Source organism: Anabrus simplex, chromosome 11 (genome assembly GCF_040414725.1).
Source record: "Anabrus simplex isolate iqAnaSimp1 chromosome 11, ASM4041472v1, whole genome shotgun sequence".
Classification (NCBI taxonomy): Eukaryota; Metazoa; Arthropoda; class Insecta; order Orthoptera; family Tettigoniidae; genus Anabrus; species Anabrus simplex.
This window is the reverse complement of record NC_090275.1, coordinates 15,288,932-15,311,097: the sequence shown is the minus strand read 5'-3', so window position 1 is coordinate 15,311,097 and position 22,166 is coordinate 15,288,932. Positions and strand designations below refer to the sequence as shown.

The following is a 22,166-nucleotide window of genomic DNA, read 5'->3' as shown; positions in this document are numbered from 1 at the left end:
TTATGAAGATTACATAACGGTTTAAATATGTGCATTGTATAACAGTGCTGTGAAAATAAAGTTTAAAGATCCTAGAAATTGTGTTGGTCAGGTTCCGAATGCGAGAATCACACAGACGTTTAACATTTGGACTGTTGTTAAGCGCGGCGATTGTGCTTGAAGTTTGACAAAATGGCGAAGTGAAATTTTCCGTTATTTGGTGAATTTTTGGCGATGGAAAACCTCATTCGTGTGGGCTTTCTCTTTTTCCTCATGTAGTGACTAGCGATGCTGAATGTCGCGGAGAAGTGAGTGTGCAAGATGCATGCCCCTGCCGTCGCTTCCACCCTCCCATCATGATGGTGTGAAACCTCTCCCTGCTGCTTTGTCCCTTCCTGAAGCATGGCCTCGCCAGCAGGTATTCCTGTAGTGAAGACTAAACGTAGCAGTTACCGCCAGCGTCGCCTGGGTCCCGCACCGTTCGCTTCCTTCGAGGATCTCAGCGACGATTTGGATAGTCCCGAAGAAAAACCGCCAGCTAACAAACCTTTGCCGGGCATTAGAGAGGACGTAAGAATGGCAGCGGACGGTACTCTGATGTCTCCCGGTTCGGCCGCCAGCAGCAGTGTCGTTACGGCCTTGCAGACCCCGAGTACTCCGAGGATCGACATCTCCCGGGCCAGCAGCTCGTCTCACCACGACAGCAACAATAGCAGAGACAGCTCGCCTGAGCGGGAGCTCTTTGCAGGTATGTTTTACTTTCGAGTTATATCCGCATCTCATTTTGTCGAGTATGAAACTATAACTCTAAATCTTCCCCTATGTAATGAAGCTTCAGTTGAATCGGTTGTTTGAGAAACAGCAAAAGTCCAATTTTTGGTCATTTCATGTTATGGACACAGTCACGTACAGTCGAACCTCGATATCTCAAATCACCTCACGAGCGAAATTTTATTTGGAGTTTTTGAAATTTCGTGATATAGAGAACTCCGGATTTTGAGCATATACAACACACAATCGAATCTTACGAGGACGGTTTGAAAAGTTCTAGGAATCACCGCTAGATGTCATTGCTAGAGCAACGAGGTTCCCGCGCAATAATCACACATCCTTTGTAAGTGAACACGTGGCGCGTCAGTGCTCTAGTTGCAGGAGTGTGGTAGTGACGACTCTTTGTTGTTGTTCCCGTGTAGTGATTTGTGACAATGGAAAAAACTGAGATTCGAGCAGTGATATTAAATACTTCGTAAAGAAAGGTATGAAAGCAAAGGAAATTCATGCCGACTTTCAGAACACACTGGGGGACTCTGCTCCTTCATTTTCAACTGTTGCCAAGTGGACCAGCGAGTTTAAATTTGGTCGGGAGAGCTTGGATGATGATCCGCGTAGTAGACGGCCAAAAAGTGTTGCGACCCCAGAATTTATCGCAAAAGTGCATAAAATGGTCGTGGAGGATCGTCGACTGAAAGTGCGGGAGATTGCTGAAGCTGTAGGGATGTCTTCTGAACGGGTATATTATATTTTAACCGAAGAATTGGGTATGAAAAAATTATTCGCAAGATGGGTGCCGCGGCTCTTGACATCGGACAATAAACGCACCAGATTGGAAATGTCCGAACAAAGTCTGGCCCGTTTTCAGTGCAACCAACAAGATTTTTTGCGCCGGTTTGTAACTACAGATGAAACTTGGGTCCACTACTATACCCCAGAGACAAAACAGCAGTCAAAGCAGTGGAACCATGCTGATTCACCACCACCACCAAAGGAAGCAAAGGCAGTGCGTTCGGCCGGAAAGGTCATGGCCTCAGTTTTTGGGATGCAAAATGCATTCTGTTGATAGATTATCTTCCTACTGGCCAAACAATGACGTGGCAATACTATGCAAACCTCCTAGACCAACTACAGGAAAAGATACGCGAAACAAGGCCTGGTTTGGCAAGGAAAAAGGTCATCTTTCATCAGGACAACGCTCAGTTTTGGAAACTCCAATTAAGGGGAACTAAAAAGGGGGTGAAATTTTAAAATGAGCATGCCTACACAATAGGCCTATATCTCAAAACTGAACATGTCACAGAAGTGAAAAATGGTATTTTTATCTCTATTAAAAATAAAAACATCTATTTTTTTCGGAAAATCCACTTTGGTGGGGAGGTGGTAAAAGTGACTGAAAATGGGCTTGAATTCTTTTAATTAGGATACCGATATCTCAAAAAGTGAAGATGTTACAGACGTGAAATTTGGTATTTGGAACCTCCTTTAAAAATAAAGGAATACGTATTTTTGTTTTCGGAAATCCACTTAAATGGGGGGGGGGGATTGAAAAATGAGTTGAATTATTTGTATGAATATACTATTATCTCAAAAACGAAAGATTTTGCAGACACGAAAATTGGTATTTGGAATCTGCTTTAAAAAGTAAAGAAACACGTATTCTTGGAAAATCCAATGAAGGGGGGGGTGAAAGAATTGAAAAATTAATTGAATTAATCGTGTGAGGATACTTACATCTAATAAAACTGAAATTGTTACAGACGTGAAAACTGGTATTTGGATCTCCTTTCAAAACAAAGAAAAAACTCGTTTTGCGGGAAATCATCTTGAGGGGTGGGGGTGAAAAGGATTTAAATGCCTTTTATGAGGACACATCTCAAAAACTGAAGATGTTAGAATCGTGATTATTGGTATTTAGAAGATCCTTTACTATTAAAGAAACAAGTATTTTTTACCGGAAAATTCACTTAAGGAGGGGGAGTGTGAAAGGAAGTGAAAAAAGTGAATTATTATTATGGGGATACTTATATCTCAAATCTGAAGGTAACAGACGTGAACATTGGTATTTGGAATCTCCTTTAAACATAAAGAAACACGTCTTCCTTTTTTGTGGGTGGGGGGGATCAACTTGACGGCGGTGGGGTGAAAGGGAGTTGAGACCAATTGATTTTACTGTTCATAATGTACTACTTGATTCTGATCATAAATCGATGATTATTAATCTTTCCTGGGTTCGTTTTCAAGAGCCATCTTTTCCTTTGGAGAACTTAAAGTTAGATTACGGTAGATTCTCCTGCCATATAAATAAAAGTTTAAACACGTTTGAAATAAACGATAGGAATGATATTGACCGTGCAATTGTTCACCTCTGTAATAAGGTCAATAATGCACGGAAGTATATCATTCGTATCGCCAGAAATCCTGCGCATTTGCCTACGCGCGACAATGGTGCTGGTCACATTGTCAGCAATGACAATGGGAGCAGATGTAATTTACCGCCAAGTAGCGGCCTTGCATCTTGCCGCGCGGTCCAGAACATCAATAACAATAATCTGAATTCAATTAATATCACCCACTATAATAATAATAATAATAATAATAATAATAATAATGTTCTGGACCGTCGTAGAATGTGCGGACCGCGCTGAAAACGGGTCCTGGCTGGGTAATGACTACGAATGCAGTCCGGCCGCGGGTTAAGTACCGCCAGGGCACCCAGGATGACACCATGCCGGATCTCCTCAAGGACTTGATCCATATTGAAAATGCTTATAGGAAAAGAAGCAAAGATTAAGGCCCCAATGACTGGGAGAAATACGTGGAGCTAGCCCGGTAAGTACGAAATCGATTGCTGGAAAGGAAGATTGAAAAATGGGAGGAACTTTGCCGTCAGATCGCGAATTTTAGCGGATTACATATAAAATGTTAACATCAATATACAAATCAGTGTAATACCGTAGCGAAGCACGGGTATCTTACAAGACTATATATATAAAAGAACATGTCCTGACTGACTGACTGACTGATTCATCATCGCCGAGCCAAAACTACTGGACATAAAGAAATGACATTTTGAGGATACATTGATATTGCAATGTAGGTGCTCGCTAAGGGAGGATTTTTGTATATTCCGTCGCTAAGGGGGTGAATTTTTAAAATGAGTGTATCTATATCTCAAAACTTTAAAAGTTTACAGATGTAAAAATTGGGGAAGAGACAGGGGAAATAAAAAGGGGATGAAATTTTAAAATGAGCATGTCTACAGTATATCACAAAAACTTAACATGTTACAGAAGTGAAAAATGGTATTGTCTATCTCTATTAAAAATAAAGAAACACGCATTTATTTTGTTTTCGGAAAAGCCCACTAGAAGGGGTGAAAAAGGGTTTGAATGCCGTTAATGAGGATACTTATATCTCAGAAACTGAAGATATTACAGACCTAAAAAATTGGTATTTGGAATTTCCTTTAAAAATAAAGGAACACGTAATTTTTTTTGGAAAATCCATTAATGCGGGTTAAACAGGAGTGACAAATGTGGTGAATTTTTAGAAAGACTATATCTACAGTATATCTCAGAAACGTAAAATGTTACAGACGTAAAAATTGGTATTTGGAATCTTATGTAAAAGTAAAGAAATATAGGTGATTTGTTTACGGAAACTCCAGCTAAGGAGAACTAAAAAGGGGGTGAAATTTTAATATGAGTATGTCTACAGTATATCGCAAAAACTTAACATGTTACATAAGTGAAAAATTGTATTTTATCTCTATTAAAAATAAAGAAACATGTTTTTTGTTTTCGGAAAAAACACTTGGGTGGGGGTGGGGGGTAAAAATGAATGAAAATGTGGTTGAATTATTTTTATTAGGATACTGATATCTCAAAAACTAAAGATGTTACAAATCTGAAATTTGGTATTTGGAATCTCCTTTAAAAATAAAGAAATACTTACTTTTTGATTTCTGAAATCCACTTAAAGTAGAGGGGAGGGGGCGTTAAAAAGTAGTTGAATTATTTGTGTGAAGATTATCTCAAAAACGAAAGATGTTGCAAAATGCTTATAGGAAAAAATGGCAAGATTTAGGGACCCAACTGACCGGACGGAATACCTGGAGCTAGCCCGCCAAGTACGAAATCTATTGCTGGAAAGACAGATTGAAAAATGGGAGGAACTTTGCCGTCAGATCGCGAATTTTATATAAAATGTTAAGCATTCAATTATAAATTTCAGTATAATACCGTAGTGAAGCACGGGTATCTTGCTAGTTTGACCATATAAAAACAATCTCAAAGTATCTTATAATTAATTGGAACACATTATAGTAACTCGTTAAAGAAAAATATGCATACAGTAAGGGGAGACGAAACATACCTTCGTTAACACCTTCAGAAAAATCTGTTAGTTTCTTCTGCTCTGAAGCTTCTTTCTTTCCACATAGTTTCCAGCAACAAGTATTGCTATGAACACACTTTACATTCGACTGACTGTACGTAGGATCGAACTGAGGATGGTACAGAGCAGGGCTCGTGCAGCTCCAGCGTCCCGTGGTCAGTCGGAATGATTTATTATATATAGTAAGTGAAGGAGCAATACCACACAAACCGTAAATGCTGTGTTGCATACTTTATGTTGGACAACATTCGAGTTGTGAAATATGTTCTGCTTCTAGGGGGAAACGTGTCCTTCAAGAAATAAATTCACGTGAAAAACAGGGCAGGCGACCGGGAAATTAAAGTTACTTCGAGGTACTGAAAATTTGAATAATGGAGGTTTGAGATATCGAGGTTCATTTGTATTTCAAACGTAAATACTTCATGGTACACACAAATGGCACAAGTCCAGTGATTCCCTATCTAATATCGCAATCTAAAAACATGCTATTTTGAGAAGCGACACATGTCCAGAACTAACTGTCACGAAAGATATGGAAAATGAAGTAGAGGGAAAGCATCTGTGTGTATGCCTGGAAATGTTAGCAGTAAATGTAGCAATACTATGTCTTCAGTTATAAGGTTATTGAAGCACAGAACGTTAAGAGTCATTTGAAGTTCTCAGAAATGTACATTAAAGCTCCTAGGGATGTTAAATTGGTTAATTTTAGGGAATCAAGTAAATATTATCCGCTTTAAAGGTCTTAAAAGTAGAAAATATATACATTGTTCACATTTGCTTATGAAACAGCAGAAGGAGAAGTTAAAAATGACCCATATAACAAAAATCTGTTACTATATAGTTTTTAAAATATTATGATCAAGTAGTCTGAATATGTTCTTTCGAAAGATGTAGCAGTCATTATCCCTGAATATATAGTTTGTGTTACAAACACATTTTTTAATTCCTATACAATACGCCCTTCTGGACTTATGACGTTTTTCATACAAATGGTTCAGTTGTTTTAACATATTCAAGATTATACAATTTTAATGCGATATACTGTAGGTTTGATTTGATGTGTAAAATTATTTAATATTTTCATGTCGGCGATGCTCGTCATTAATATGTTCAGTACCATGGTTCGTGCAGTAAAATTTTATGGAATACGAAATATTGGCAATACAACTGGTGTTATAGGATAGGAATATATTTTTACAGACGATAACCGTGACTGTCTCTTGTTATTTGTACAGTAAAAACCACAAAAAATAAAATATATTTTGCACCTCATTTATTATGTGCAGTCTTTTCGATACAGGACGTCGAGGGAACAGGTTGCATAGCATTGCTCTCCATACAAACGTTGCATCGGCGTACAAAGAATTCCGAAACACTCGTTTCTCCGTTTCTCAAATTTCACGTATCTCTCGTCTTGGTTTCATTCCCCGGTTGTTCTTGTTCCTTTTTTTTTTTTTTTCTTTTTAAGTTTCCCGCACATAAAATTCACAGACGAATTTGCGAACGGTTCTGTCATATGACTTATTCCTTAGGAGAAATATCCTTTGTCCAATACTATACATGAATATACTGATAGCTGACATAAATAACGTTCTGCAACACGTGTAATGTAGAAACGTGCGCTCAATAAGAACTCCACTCGTTAACTAAACATTCAGTCCGTACGCTTACTGCTAACCATGCAGCCTGACCGCGCACTATATCCCCGCCACCCGGTCCACCTCCACGCTGCTCATTCCTGTGTTAACGGAGAAATTACTTTTCTTGTTCTGTTCCCCCCCTCCCCCACAATATTGTTACGCCATTGTGAACGAATCAAATACTATACAGTCTACTGCACAACGCGGCTCTCCCTGAACTTGAATTCTAAGTTTCGAGAAATTCTGTCAAGTGGTTTTTCTCGTGATGTCGCCTCAGACAGACACTAAACCTACCCTCAACTGGTGTACAGAGTATTTATATAGATGGTAATATGTATACTCATGCATTTAGTAGGACGGGCTGAGTGGCTCAGATGGTTGAGGCCTGTCCTTCTGACCCCAAATTGGTAGGTTCGATCCTGGCTCAATCCGGTGGTATTTGAAGTTGCTCAAATATGTCAGCCTTGTGTCACTAGATTTATCGGCATGTAAAAGAACTACTGCGGGACCAAATTCCGGCACATCGGCGTCTCCGAAAACCGTAAAAGTAGTTTTTATAGTGTCTTCTCCATTTTACTGGAGGTTGATCACAATCACAGCGAAGTCTGTACGATGTTCGGCTTATGGTCTTATGGCGATGATGGGATAGCAGTGGGCTAGGGGCGGGAAGGAAGCGGCCATGGCCTTAAGGAGCAGCCCCAGCATTTGCCAGGTGTAAAAATGGGAAACCACAGAAAACCATCTTCGGGGCTACCGACAGTGGGGTTCGAATCCACTATCTCCCGAGTACACCCCCTGTGGGTAAGGGACGCAGACGAAGAATACGTCCACGGTATCCCCTGTCTGTCGTAAGAGGCGATTAAAAGGGACGACCAAGGGATGATTGTATTAGAACCATGAAACTACTTTTGATTAGTACCATCACGCGGGAAACACCATGGGTTGCCTTTACTTGCGAGTAGTACCACTATGGTAGGTACACATTAGGTTTGTGGTTAGTAGCAACAGAAGGTAAATCTGTAAGCGTTTTCCAGTACCCGTGATTAGTACCATCGTGAGAAACACCACGGGTCTAAGCCTTGCCTGTGATTAGTACCACTAAATCAGCGACACCGTGGGTCTGCGTCGCCTTTGATTAGTACCCACTATATGGCGAACACCACGGGAATACCGGCGGCCGTGATTAATGCACCTAAGTGAGGAACACCATGGGTTTGCGTTGCCTATGAGTAGCGCCATTCCACGAACCTACGACGCTGGCGAAGCAGGGGGAGAGGTGATACTTCCAAGTGGCGCGTCCCAGGTGGCGGATAGGAGGGTCCTAACCGGCTTGCCGGCGGACTTGAGGGAAATAAAATACCTCTCGCGGACCAAATACACAACCCCCTGTGGGTGGGGAACGCAGGCGAAGAATTCACCCACAGTATCCCCTGCCTGTCGTAAGAGGAGACCAAGGGATGATTGTGTTAGAACCATGAAACTACTTGTGATTAGTACCACACGCGGGGAACACCATGGGTCGCTTTTACTTGCGCGTAGTACCACTATGTTAGGTACCAAATAGGTTTGTGATTAATGATTAGTAACAAACGAGAGCGCGACGGCTTTTACAGTGCCTGTGATTAGTAGCACTATATGAGCGACACCATGGGATGAGGGAACCCATGGTTCTGGCTTGCCTGTGATTAGTAGCACTATATGAGCGACACCATGGGATGAGGGAACCCATGGTTCTGGCTTGCCTGTGATTAGTACCAACTATATGAAGAACACCACGGGATAGTACGAGTCCCTGTGGTTAGTACCCCTATGTGATGAACACCATAGGTTTGCGTTGCCTATAAATGGCGCCGCAATGTGCGGAACAGCATAGGTCTGTAATACATATGCGAATTTCATTACCTGTGAGTAGTACCATAATGTGTGGAATGCCGTGAGTCCACGCTACTCTTGATTATTACCGCAACATGACAAATATCATGGTTCTACTTTCCTAGCGATCAGTACCATTGTGAGGGGCCGCTGACTTGGATTTTGGACCCCTTTCGACTACAAGTATCATCGATTCAGTATTGTGCTATAGAAGCAGTCCCTTGGTCAGTAATACTATTGCTCTACGCCAGCTTCTGTGCATGTGAGACACTGTGGGTCGGTTCCACTGATCGTTTTAAATCAATCAATCAATCAATCAATCAATCAATCAATCCGTCCGTCCGTCCGTCCGTCCGTCCGTCCGTCCATCCATCCATCCATCCATCCATCCATCCATCCATCCATCCATCCATCCATCCATCCTTTTAACTTGTCATTTCATTTCGTCTCATTTCGTACCATTAGGGTTCGATGACCTAGATGTTAGGCCCCTTTAAACAACAAGAATCATCATCATCATCATCATCATCATCGCCATTATGTGACAAACACCATAGGTCTGCGTTACCCGTGCGAAGTACAATACTTGTGAGTACCATAGTATGTGGAACACCGTGAGTCTACGCTACTTTTGATAAGTACTGTAACATGACAAATACCATGGTTCTACTTTACTAGCGATAAGTACCATTATGAGGGGCCGTTGACGTGGATATTGAACCCTCTTTAGATATCAAGCATCCTCGATTCAGGATTGTGTTTTAGAAGCAGTCCCTTGGTCAGTAATACTATTGTTTATGATAGTTTCTGAGTCGGATCCACTGATTGTTTTAAATTCATATCCACCTATTCATTCTTCATCATTCTGGTCAGTGGATGATTTTGAACTTTTAACTTGTCATTACATTTCGTCTCGTTTTGTACCATTAGGAGCCGATGACCTAGATGTAAAGCCCCTTTTAACATAACCATCATCATGATCATCTCCCGAATGCAAGCTCTCAGCTGTGTGCCCCTGACCACACGGCCAACTCGCTCGGTCCATGTGGTAGTGAAGTGTTGACTGGTTCACCGTTATAAATATCACAGTGTTGTTAGTCACACTCTATTCCTTCCTTTTCTACAGGTGAGACGGGGCCTACAGCGCCAGATGGAACGAAACTGGGCCTAGGTTTCAAGGAAGAGGGCGCTGCGGATCTTCGCTCCAGCACTGAAGAGCTCGACTTTCACGAGGAACCGGGCACAGTAACGGAGCGGGAGGCGCAGAGACGACGAGAACGTCAGCTGAAGAAGAAACAGCAACAGGCTGCAGCCACCATCTTCAAGTACGAGTTGGAGGCGCAGAGCGAGAAGGAGGCCAAGGAGAGGAAGGATTCTGCATGCAGCGCCATCAGCGATGTGGGACTACTCTCCATCAGCGGCAGGACGAGCCGTCTCTCATCTGTGGGCTCAGCCGCTTCGGGAGGCTCAGTGGCTTCTGCAGCCTCTCATCTCTCAGGAGTGTCCCATATATCGGGCACATCTCACCTCTCGGTGATGTCGGGAGCTTCTGGTGTGTCTGGAGTTTCGAGTGGACGCTCCCCATCCCCGCACAAGATGTTGTTGGAAACATCCTTTTGTGGTAGTAAACCTATTTTGACCCAGAGTGTTGACTTAGAATCTCCAGTATCAACGGGGACCAATAAACATGAAACTGAATCCTTGGAGAAAGTCTTACTATCAAGACAGTTAGATCCTACTTTGGCTGTTATTGGGGGTGGGGAAAATAGGCCAAGGAGACTTCACGATCATCGTGGTTCAACTAAGAGTGAGAGACGCTGGGAAATGCCTAAGCAAAAAGACGAAGACACTAAAAGTATGCAAGATCACAGACTACGGAGAAAAGAAGTGGAGAGGATACTTCCTATTTCAGGAATATTAAGTCCTGAGGAACGTGACCTATTAGCATCTAGAGAGGAACAACTGATGGAAGAAGTTCGAAGACAACTCCATGAAAAGAAAATGGAACACGTATCAAGGGCAGCGGCAGCAGAACGGCAGAGGGAGGAGCAACAACGAGAACCTCAGAAACCTGTAACTCTGAACTTATCACAATCTGGCAAAGCACCAAAACCTGCTCAAACCTTCCCCCAAGTAGTACAAAGAGATTCTGGCAAACAAGAAACTCGTCCCCTTACACCGAAAGTTTCTGCTGAATCTGCAGTCTCTTCCACTCCCAGATCACTTTCTGGTACTCCTTCAGCATCCCCCAAACTCTCAAGACATGCAATTCTTAAGAAGACTGAGGATTCTGCTGGTTCAAGAACACCATCTCCTTCTTCTGCTTCAAGAAAGAGTTCGTTCGCGAGTATTTTCAAAAGGAGTGACGGCCCAGGTTCTGTCTTGAGTCCAGAGTCGCCAACAATACCTGCTGGTAAGCGGAAATCTGGGAGTTTCACCACAATTCTTAAAGAAGCCAGTGAAGGTTTCCGTGAAAGAAGTCGCTCTCGAAGTAAAAGCAGAGAGCGAGTGTCTGGGACTGGTATGACTGTAGCACCATCACAAGTAGAGGCTCCGAAGGTGGATGCTAAGGGCAAGAAAGATAGCAAAAATAAAAGTGTATTTTCTTCACTGTTTAAGAAGAAAGAGCGAAAGAAAGGGACCAAACATGCTGATGATGCCTTGTCACCTGTTGATCTGTCGTCACCTGAATCTAAGTTATCGGCGATTGATCCTATTGGGAATGTAGAATTTACTTTCAATTCGGGAAATGTAACTGAAGATTCTCAGTTTATTCCACTTAGGGATGATTATGACCGTGTTGATACCTCAATACCCAATGGTGATGCTACAGAAGCCATGGGTGATTCATTAGAAAGTGCAAATAAACTTCCTAGATCCAGGGTTGATACCTCACAGCCTATCACTGATGGCCCTAGAGCCAGTGGTGATATCTCAAAATCTGTTAGTTCTATTCCGAAAATCACCGGAGAAACCTTGAAGGCCAAAGTTCGTGAGATACCCCTTTATCGGGAACCAAAAGCCGAGGAGAGTCAGTTACCTTCAGAATCAGTCATGTTACCTACATTGTCACATGAACCTGTTCCTGTCGAGGAACAGGATGAGGGTGTATCATTAACATCTATGAAGGAAAGACCTTCCTCGATTGTTCTTAAAGAAGAAATTATTGATAGAATGATATCTACTGTTGTAAAAGTATCATCTACAAGTAACTTGCCAGTTGCTGAGACAACTACTCTCACTGTGAGTGCGGATGCTGTTAGTACGACAACTACTGCATCAGCTAACGAAGAGATAGATCACCAATCATCAGAGTCGGAGCGGGACTCTGAGGTGGAGTACATGCGAGCGAAGGCTGGAGCGCTTCCTGTGTTGAAGAAAGAGGTTGTGGAGGAAGAAGATGACCACGAACGAAAAGGATTAGTGCTGCAGCAAGATTCCTTTGAAGATGAGCTGCCTTACGTGCCAACAACTCTGCCACAGGAGCGGTCGGTGGCTGTGCCCATAGTTCCCATCAAGCAGAGGGTAGCAGAAGTTCGCACTTGCCCCATTGAAAGACCGAGAAGCACAACGCCTATCAACCCATCCCTCCTCGAAGAATATGTTCAATGTAATAGTAGTAGTAGCACCGAAGAAAGTGGATCAGGTAGCAGTAGGGAGCAAGCCGTGGAGAAAATGCGGATCCTGCTTCCTAGAGAGGATTCTATTGGTAGCAAGGCTAAGAGCCCTCGAAGAGTAACAGGCACTGCCAAGTCGTGGTTTGAGTTTGCGGAACAAGGTCTACAAAGTCCTCGAGAGTTCCGACGGACGTCGACATCGGTTTCTTCGCCGTCCCCGCCACCACCCCCGCTTCCTCCAAGGGCACAGCCGACGCCCCCACCCCCTCAGACGCCTCCACCACCCAAGCCGACCTCTTGGATCAACTTCGAAGAGATCCCAGAGAAACGGAAACCTCCGAGGAGGATTCAGACCATCCCGTCTCGAGGTACTCTGGATATCCCGGAATCTGTGATGCAGCAGCAGCAGCAGCAGCAAGATAAACCAGTGGTGTACAGTTACGTGAATCCCGAAGACTGTAAGTGCGAGTGTCACGAGGCTGGGACAGGGAGACAACAGGGTAGTGGGGAGCAACAAGAGACTGTCGCTGTGGTAGAGAACGGGAGTCCTCCGAGCTGCCACGAGGGGCATGAGTCAACAGGAGGATCCAAGTTGGAGGTGGATAACTCAGCTGACAGACACTCTTACATGAGGTGAGCCATTTCTTTTAGATTTTTTCCTCATGGTGGCCTTAGGTACAGTTGTAAATTTCAGCTCTCGTTGTTTGTTCCATCTGTTGCTATTGAGAATTAATGCACTTGGTAATTATAGTGAATAATACATGATCTGTAAGTCATGTTATCATTTTTTGTGATATTTGAAACCATTTCTTTTCAGTTTCGACTCTGTTTATTTGTAACTGTTAAGTCCTAATTTATGGATAAATAAATTGAGGTTTAATTCTGTTGTTTTCTTTTTTAGGAAGTTTCTGTAGTATTCATAACTTAGTTTTTACAAACTGAAGGACTGTTGATCATAGGCAAGGAAGGTTTTTGGATTTTACTCTTATGTTTCACCAGTCTTTCTTTCACAAATGCACACAAGAGATTGTATAGTGAAGTCAATGAAGTTGGTCATCATCATCATCATCATCATCATTGTACTGTTTCAGTTTCCTGGGTACTGTTAATGAGCCTCTTCCACTTCTTCCTGTCCATATACAACTTGTCATGGAAAACATCATCCACTGTCCATCCTCTGGTAACTAGATCAACCTTGATCATGTCCATCCATCGGGTTTTAGGTCTTTCTGCAGGTCTTTTACCCTCCAGCTGTCTTTCCAAATTTATTCTGGCTGTTCTTGTAGGCTCCAGCCTCATCACATGCCCGTATCACCGACGTCTGGATGTGCCGATTCGGTCTAGTAGGGATGTCCTTATTCCGGCTTCTTTCCTCATCTCTTCAGTTCTTAACTTGTCCATCTTGGTCTTCTGGATGGTGGATCTAAGAAATTTCATCTCTGATGCTTGCAGTCTTAATGAATATCTTTTTGTGAGGGTGCACGCTTCAATACCGTAGGTCAATTCGTATGAAATAGCTGTTAAACATCGTCAGTTTGGCTGGTTTTGGAATCATGTTATCCCATAAAAGTGTTCTTACTTGTTGGTAGAATTCTGATCCCTTTTACACTTGCTGGAAGCCCTTCTCTGTTGACTGCCATCACCATTGTCTTGGGCTCGCTGATGTTGAGGTTATATTCGTGGAACTGGCATTTCCATACATTGAGTCTGGTCTACTTCCTCTTCTGTTTCACCCCAAATCATGATATCATCAGCAAAGACCACTCACTGCATTCAGTCCACCTAACTTTTACTTACATATATTTTCTCTTGAGTTTCTGTTTGTTTTAATGTTGTCAATCTTATGTTAATTTTAAGGACACTTCCTCTTAAGCATTACTTTGTCAATTTTATATATTTTTCATCTAAACAGTGTTATGTGGCTGAAGATGTTGATAAAATACGAAACATGTACCACTTTTAACCATTAAATTGCCTTAAGCAATCATTGTATCGACTAGGTGGAAAATAATAAATACTTAATTGTGAATTTAACTTTTACTTGACGTTCTTCATTATATTGTGATAAACAGTAGTGGGGACAGTGCACTTCCTTGCTGAACTCCACTCTTGGTCACAAACCATGATGATCGACCTTCCCCAATTTGTACACAGCTAGTACAGTCTTTGTACAACATCTGAATTTTCCTTACGAGTCCTTCAGGCACATTTCTTTTCCTTAGACACTCCCAGATCTTATCTCTTTTAACACTATCATAGGCCTTTTCTATATCCAGGAATACAATGACCAGGTTCTTGCCTTTCTCCCAATACTTTTCCATCAGCAAGTGGGTGCTGAAAATTAGATCCATTGTTGATCTGTTACTTCTGAATCCATATTGCTCCTCCTGTAACTGTGGTTCAATGATGGTTCTCAATCTCCTTTCTATGATTTTCTCTAGAATTTTTAGCCCACGAGACAGCAGGGTTATTCCTCTATAGTTGGTGGGTTTCCGTCTGCTGCCTTTCTTAAACAGGGGAACTATAATGCCCTTGCTCCAATCTGCAGGTATTTTGTTGTCTGTCCATACAGCATTTAGAACTCTGTGCAGCCATTGTACACCCTGGATGCCTTTTGCCTTTATCATGTCCGCATTCACTTCATCTGCACCTGAAGATTTTCCTTTAGGTATAGATTTTAAAGCTGTCTCAGTTTCTGTCCAGGTGATGTGAGGTTCTTCATTGTAGGCTTGGATTTCCAGTTCTGTATTTTGTTCTTGAACTGGTCTATTCAGTAGGTGGTCGAAATGGTTCTTCAGGACTTCTCTCGTGTCAATTTCTGTCCTAACCAGATTTCCATTTTCATCTTCAAGTGCCTTTATGGTATTCATTGGTTTCCTTTTACCTCCGATAACACTATACAGTAGTTTCTTATTGCCTCTGCTGTCTTCCTCCAGTTTCTGAGTGAATATATTCCATGCCTTGGTCTTTTCTTCTGAAACTATTTTTTTAACATCCAGTTTCTTGTTTCGGTATAATTGTTAGAGGTTTCTCATCTTTGCCTCATCCCTAGTAAGATCCGGTTTATTTTTCTCTTGATCCCTTTCTTTACACAAGAGATTTCTTTCCCTGATTGCTGCTCTCACTCATTCATTCCACCAAAGTGTTTCCTTCTCCCTTGATTTCATACTTGTCTTTCCACAAACTTCAGTTGCTCCCTTAACCAATGTGTCCCTTAGTCTGGTCCATTCTGCCTCTCCATTTTTCCTTTCATCTCTTGGTAAGAGGTTTTTTATCTGGTTCTGATACTCATTTCTCTTATCTGTTTTCTGGAGTTCCCATATTTTGATTTTTGGCATTTTCCTGTTCTGTATTTGGCACATAGAAGTTTCTCAGGTCCACTACTAATAGACAGTGGTCACTGTCAAGACTCTTGCTGGGTATTACTCCGACATCTGTTACCATTCTGCTCCTTTCTTCATCTGAGATGACATAATCAGTTACAGTCTTTTGTAGTCCATCCCAACTGTATCATGTTTTCTTATGGCTGTCTCTTTTTGAACCAACTATTTTTCACCACCAACCCATTCCTCGTTCAGAAGTCAAGGAGATGTTCACTTTCCATGTTTCATCCTCCATATCAGTGAGGTCCCATTACGTTCTCATATCCTGTTCTATCCATCCTGATCTGTGCATTCAAATCTCCTATAATGATTACTCTCTCTTTACTAATAACTTTTCCAAATCATCAAAAACTGGTTCTTATCCTCTTGACAACATCCAGTTTGAGGTGCATACACCTGTACCAAAATTAGTCACATTTATTATTCACTCACTGACATACTGAATGTCAGAGACTCCTCTTAGACCTTTACTCATGATGAAACCAACACCATTCCTCATCTCTTTGTCATTGCCATGCCAACACAGTGTAATTTCTTCATTCCTTTCCTCTCCATTTGGTTTCACTCAGCCCCAGTATCATTAATTTCCTCCTTTCCATGATGTTCACTAGTTCTTCACATTTTCCTGTGAGACTGAGTAAGTTGATGGTCCCAGTCTGTGTTAGTCTCCTCTGGGATTTTTGCAGGACCCTGTCCGGCCATAAACCATCGTCCCTAACATTAGTCTGCTCATGCTGGCGTCTTAATTTAGTTGATAAATGCGTTCCGAGGCTCTTATGTGTTTTGAAAGCAACTAGAAATAAGCTCTTTTACTGGCTTGCTAGGCCTAACATAACTGAGGATTTTCTTTCGGGGTTTACTCCCTTATCCATTGAGGTATTGTAAGCATTGTTCTCCGTACAGTCGACATCTACAGTCGTCCAGTGGAAGCTGTTTTTATACATAGAGTGTATCTGAAATACTTTCAATGAATACCTGAATGGGTATCTTTGAAGAACATACAGATGGAACGTTTTGTACCTGTGTGAAGATACCTTTCTTTGTCAAGAAAATGAGGCAGTAGGTCATCAGATTCATTCCCTTTAAAGTATGCTTCAAAATTGCAGAGATGTTTTCTATGAAAGAATATGAAACCAATACTGTATTACACGCATACAATTAACACACTTGCTTTGTGATGGTGAAAGTACTGAGACGGTCATACTGTCGCCGGTTCTCTGTCTGGGAGGAATGAGTCAAGAGTTAGAAACTGCTGCAGACTGTTTCTTTTTTTAACGTCACACCGACACACATAGGTCCTATGGTGACGATGGTATAGGAAAGGGCTAAGAGTGGGAACGAAGCAGCCGTGGCCTTAATTAAGGTACAGCCCCAGCATTTTCCTGGTGTGTAAATGTGAAACCATGGAAAACAATCTCCAGGGTTGCCGATAGTGGGGGTTCAAACCAAGAAATCTTCCTAGACGCTCGGACGTTTTCCCATCTGTGTCAGGCAGCCCAGAGGCGATCATTGTTATTCTTTCAAAAAGTGCAGCTTGTTATTGAGTAGGTAAGTTAACCCGTTCTCCGAGATTCTGGAAATTTGAAGGACACATTTCAAGTACCTCATCCTGATGTTTTCTGTTCCTTAATATTTGTTTTTGATAAATTGTTGCATATTAGTTGAATGCTGTTTGTTGCCACCGGGGCACCTTTGAGTTTGAACAGAACTATTGTCACGCCTATAGATACACTGTGGGGCTTAAATATTCATACATAGACTTGATTGCCTCTGCTGACTTCTTCTTAATATGCTGGCTGAATGTTGTTACGGTGGTTTATAGCATAAGTCCCAGGTAAGGTGCTAGTTTTTGAAGTGATCATAGGCGCCCTAGCTTCTTCTGAGTTTCACAACTTTTGTCTTGTGTTGTTAATGCTCAATGAGTTTGCCTGACCCCATCCTCCTAAGTCCCTCCTTTTGAGGGGGTGGTGACAATTCTTTCTTCTGTATAGGTGTAGCATGCACATTTCAGTGTGAGGATGATCCCCTGTAGATCAATGTGTTGGTCTGCAGACTCTGAAACTGTGGGAGTCAAACCCAGCAGAAGTAGGCAGATTTTGGAGGCGTGGGATCAAGTCCTTTCAGCACTCTACGTTGTGTGATGTAAGAATAATGTGAAGAGCTGTTGAGCTAAATCATTGTCTTTTGAAGAGATTATCAGAGATAAAGAACTACACTACGTAATTATGCTCCTTACAACTTCATTGTTTCTCTTTATCTCAAGACACAATGTAAGTATATTAAATGTAGTTACAGATTTATTTGAGACAATCTAGTTTTCAGTATAAAGATTCAACATTAATATTAAATTTTGAAGAGTGAAAGAAAGAAATATGCCATGTTTACCACACAAGTATTTGCTATTTAATGATAAGGAAGCTAAGGATCATCAGCCCGTCACTGCATTGGGAGAACTTACTCAGATTCAGTCAGTTATCAGATGTTTTGTTCTCTTTAAGGGCTTCCTTAGTGCTAGATTCTTTACACAAAATAGGCCTTATCTAAGAATATATTTGTTCCAAAAATACCAAACTGTGATCACCTTTAACATCAACTATCTGTCTGGTTTAGTTCATCGATAGAGATGCAAATAGCAAAAAATCACATTGAAAAATTCAAATTTCCGCCACAACATTAGGTACGGTACCATTTTCATGGAAGATAATACTTACGTGTCATAGCCCGGCGCTATCTGTCAGGGTAGTGTTTGGCCGCTCTCACAGATGTTACGGTCGTGAGCCCAGTAAGCGCCAATCTCCAGCTGTCACGTCTTCCATTGGGTTATCTCTCCTACATCTTCTGAGTCCACCTTTGCCCTGCCACAGCCTCTCAGGACAGGTTGAGTGCTGAATCCACCCACTGGACTGTACTACACAAGGCTTGCTCATTCTGCCACAGAGAAAGGAAGGGCAAGAGCCGACGTGCAGCTCATCTTGTTCTGCCTTGTGTTGATGCAGTCCACTGTACCACCAACTGCCTATCAGCTTCCCGGCACACACCTGGCTCTTGCTTGGTGTTCTTGTAGCCAGCTCATGGCTAAATGGTTAGTGTACTGGCCTTCGATCCAAGGAGACCCGGGTTTAATTCCTGGCCGGGTCATGGAATTTAACCTTCATTGGTTCAGGGGCTAGGTGTTTGTGCCATCTTCAGCATTAGAATTCATCTTTGGTAAGGTCCCATCCTCAAAGGCGCCTATAGACGTGCACCAGGCCTTTTCTGAGGCTACACGAAGAAAGAACGAAAGAAAGAAGAAAACAAAAGCTCATCAAATGCGTGTATCAGCAGTGCTTCAGTGATCTCATAATATTCACATTGGACAGCCAGAGCCAGATCATCAGCACAAATAAAGCCCCTGCTGGGGCATTAAAAAAAAAATCCTCTTTCTAAAATTTAGAGATGGTTAGTGCCATAGTACTTATATTTAGACAATTAAAGAATTGTACGAAGGCTTTTTTTCAACTTGGCGATGGGCTATAAGAAAGGACACATTGACTTAAAATGATTTTATAACTAACAGTTTAGTAGCTTCATACTTATTTTTCCACATAATCGCCAAAACGATTTAGGCATTTGTCATATCGTGACATCAGCTTTCCGACACCCTCTGCAAAGAAGTCTGCCACCAGTGAGGTTATGTGCGTCTGGACAGCCTCCTGCTCCATTAAGTCCACCAACAAGACACCTTTATGGTCCCAAAAAACGGTAGCCGTTGTTTTCCTGTCCTTGGTTTCTGGAATGTCATACAGGACCCAAGTTTCATCGCTAGTAACGATAGACTTTATAAACTCTTCCCCCTCACTATGGTAATGTGTGAGAAATATTACGGCTGACGCCATTCCATGAGTTTTGTGATCGTCACTCAACATTGTTGGAACCCAACATGGACAAAGTTTCCAGTACCCTAAGTGTTGACTCACAATTGTGTACAGAGAAGACCTTGAAATATCTGGGATTGCTGTAGAATATTCATTGATCGTAAAGCTCCATTTGTGCCGGACAAACGAAGAACTTCAGGACGCTGTCCAGATGCACATTACCTCACTGGCAGCAAACTTCTTTCCAGAGGGCATCGGAAAGCTGGTGTCACGATGGGACAAGTACCTAAATTGTTTTGGTGATTGTGGAAAAATAAGTATGAAACTGCTAAACTTTTAGTGGTAAAATCATTTTGTTATGTCAGTGTGTCTTTTTTTATAGCCCATTGGAGGTTGAAAAACAAAACCCAACCCTCGTACTAAGTTTGATTGCTATGACTCGTACAGTTCATGAGAAAATTGTACCCTTCCATTGTTTCCCATTTTCACACCAGGCAAATGCTGGGGCTGTACCTTAATTAAGGGCATGGCCACTTTCTTCCCACTCCTAGCCCTTTCCTACACCATCGTCATCATAAGACCTATCTGAGACGGGGCAACGTAAAACAAATTCTAAAAGAAAAAAAAAATTGTACCCAAGTATAAAAATGTCACTTTCAGAAATGTGGTGACACTATATATTTGTGCATTCAGAAGTGGTAAACCAAAGTGTTGTAACACTTGTTTAAAAATATGATCAATGATAGTGCAGTGTAAAAAGCAAACAAATATATTATTATTATTATTATTATTATTATTATTAGAGAATGCTGGTTATTATAAATATAACTTGTATTGTAGCAGAATAACCATACAAGACGTGTATTAACTCCCAATGTTTCGTGTTAATTTTTCAGCGATTCTTCCTACGAGTACCCCAACCCTTACTCAGCTGACAGTGTGGACTACTCGGAGGGTCTGAAGCCCATGAAACCATTCGGCATGGACCTAGATGTGTCTAGCAATCGGAGTAGCATCATCTCTCAGGTGAGGTTATTACTATTAGCAGAAAAGCTGAAAGTAATGTATCAAGATATACATAGAAAGATAGAAACACTTAAACAGAAAAGGGAAAGAAACAAATATTACCAAGAAAGTACAAAAGGACAGGAACAGTCCCCACATCTTTTTCAAATAGATAGAATCTCTCATTGTTCTCGTGAGCCCCTTACAAGTTCACTTATGTTTCCCAGCATCATCAGAAGAACAGGCATCAACATTCGTTGAGAGGTCATCTTGACAGATCTTCCACGTGGATATGGGAAGTGTAAAATAAGAAGACAAGAAGACGATCTGTCAGGACGATTCCGCAGCGAATATTGACGCCCGCCCTCTTGATGAAGCTGGGAAGCAGAAACGAGATCATTGGGGGATGTAGAAGAACTGGGGTTGATGAGGAGAAAGCCATTCTGTCTGAAGATGTGGAGATGTGTGGTCTTTGTGTTTCTTCCTGTTTTCACACAACCTTTCATGTTTTTCCAGCCATGTGGTCCTTTCAATGTGCCTATCCTTCTATATATGGCTTTATTTGATACATATTTGTTCGTTTCCATTGAAACATAACGTATGCATGCTTGAAAGGAAAATGAGGTTTTGATGAAGGATTTCCTTCAGTTTTGTATGTCCTAAGGATGTTTGATTCATCTGGAGCTGTGACTGCCTAGGAGCTGGTCAAGCTCTTGAATTGAGTGCAGAGTGGTAAACAAAGTAATCATCTTTGCTGTTACTCACATCCAAGCATAACATTTACCTGTTTAAAAAAACCACTTCACACTCAATGCACTTTATGTGCAAACAAAGCACACGTCCACCATAAACTGTAGTTGATAGATGGTGGAGGACATGGTTGAGCTTGCCGTTTGGACTCTTCATGTTCAAACAGTTCGACATTCCTATTTCCAATAACAGACCAATTCTATTGGAATTATAGAGGATTTGGCAAAAGAGCCTCTGTTCTTCATACAGCAGATGTACTTAATGCAAAGAACCAGTTCTACTACAAGCAGAGTTCATTCATCTTAGCAGAACCATCCAAGTCCTTGGTGACTTCACTGCAAGAGATAATCAACTGTAAGAAAATGTGGTGATAAACAAAGTACATGTGTATAGAAAGGTAGGTACATGGCAAGAGGAACAAGAACAAACATGAAAACACAAAAGGACATCTCTCTCACACACCCACAACTTTTCCTTCAAACATGTTTGTTAGATAAGAATTTGTTTTGTATTTTTCACTTTCATAGGGCAATGTATTTAATGTGCAAATGTGCATTTTTACCTTGTTTATGATTAGGCAAAATACTAATAGTGATAACTGTGTTTTCTCTCTTAGGATGAACCCCAATCTCCAGACCTGGGCTCCCCAAACGAAACGCATCTTCCTCGCCAGTAGCACTGAACTCGTAGCTTTCATACGTAAGAGTGGTGTTGCATTTCCTTAAGTTACGATCACCATGAGTCTTCTGTTTTTGAGTTTGTACGTTAATTTTGTAAAGAAAAAAGAGAGAGAAATATATGATGTGCTCAAAGAAATACACTAGTAAGGATTACTGCTTTGGTGTCTTTTATATTAGTTCTGTAGTCGTTGGAAGAAACTGACTTCAAAGAAGAGAG

The 22,166-nt window shown here is 41.6% G+C and overlaps 1 protein-coding gene across 1 annotated transcript; it reads left to right on the top strand.

Moving 5' to 3' along the window:
- The first annotated feature begins 381 nt into the window (after positions 1–381).
- LOC136883428 (uncharacterized) lies at positions 382–21,600 on the top strand. Its single transcript, XM_067155703.2, has 3 exons — positions 382–727; positions 9,787–12,910; positions 20,411–21,600. Exons 1-3 carry the CDS (start codon positions 382–384, stop codon positions 20,778–20,780), a joined length of 3,840 nt encoding a protein of 1,279 aa, XP_067011804.2. The 3' UTR covers positions 20,781–21,600.
- Positions 21,601–22,166: the final 566 nt, after the last annotated feature.

Bases quoted from the DNA above. Each gene is read 5' to 3' on its own strand.
- LOC136883428 (XM_067155703.2), top strand. From the start codon at position 382: ATGGCCTCGCCAGCAGGTATTCCTGTAGTGAAGACTAAACGTAGCAGT. The intron at 728-9,786 runs GTATGTTTTACT...CCTTTTCTACAG, and splicing joins TGAGCGGGAGCTCTTTGCAG to GTGAGACGGGGCCTACAGCG. The intron at 12,911-20,410 runs GTGAGCCATTTC...TTAATTTTTCAG, and splicing joins GACAGACACTCTTACATGAG to CGATTCTTCCTACGAGTACC.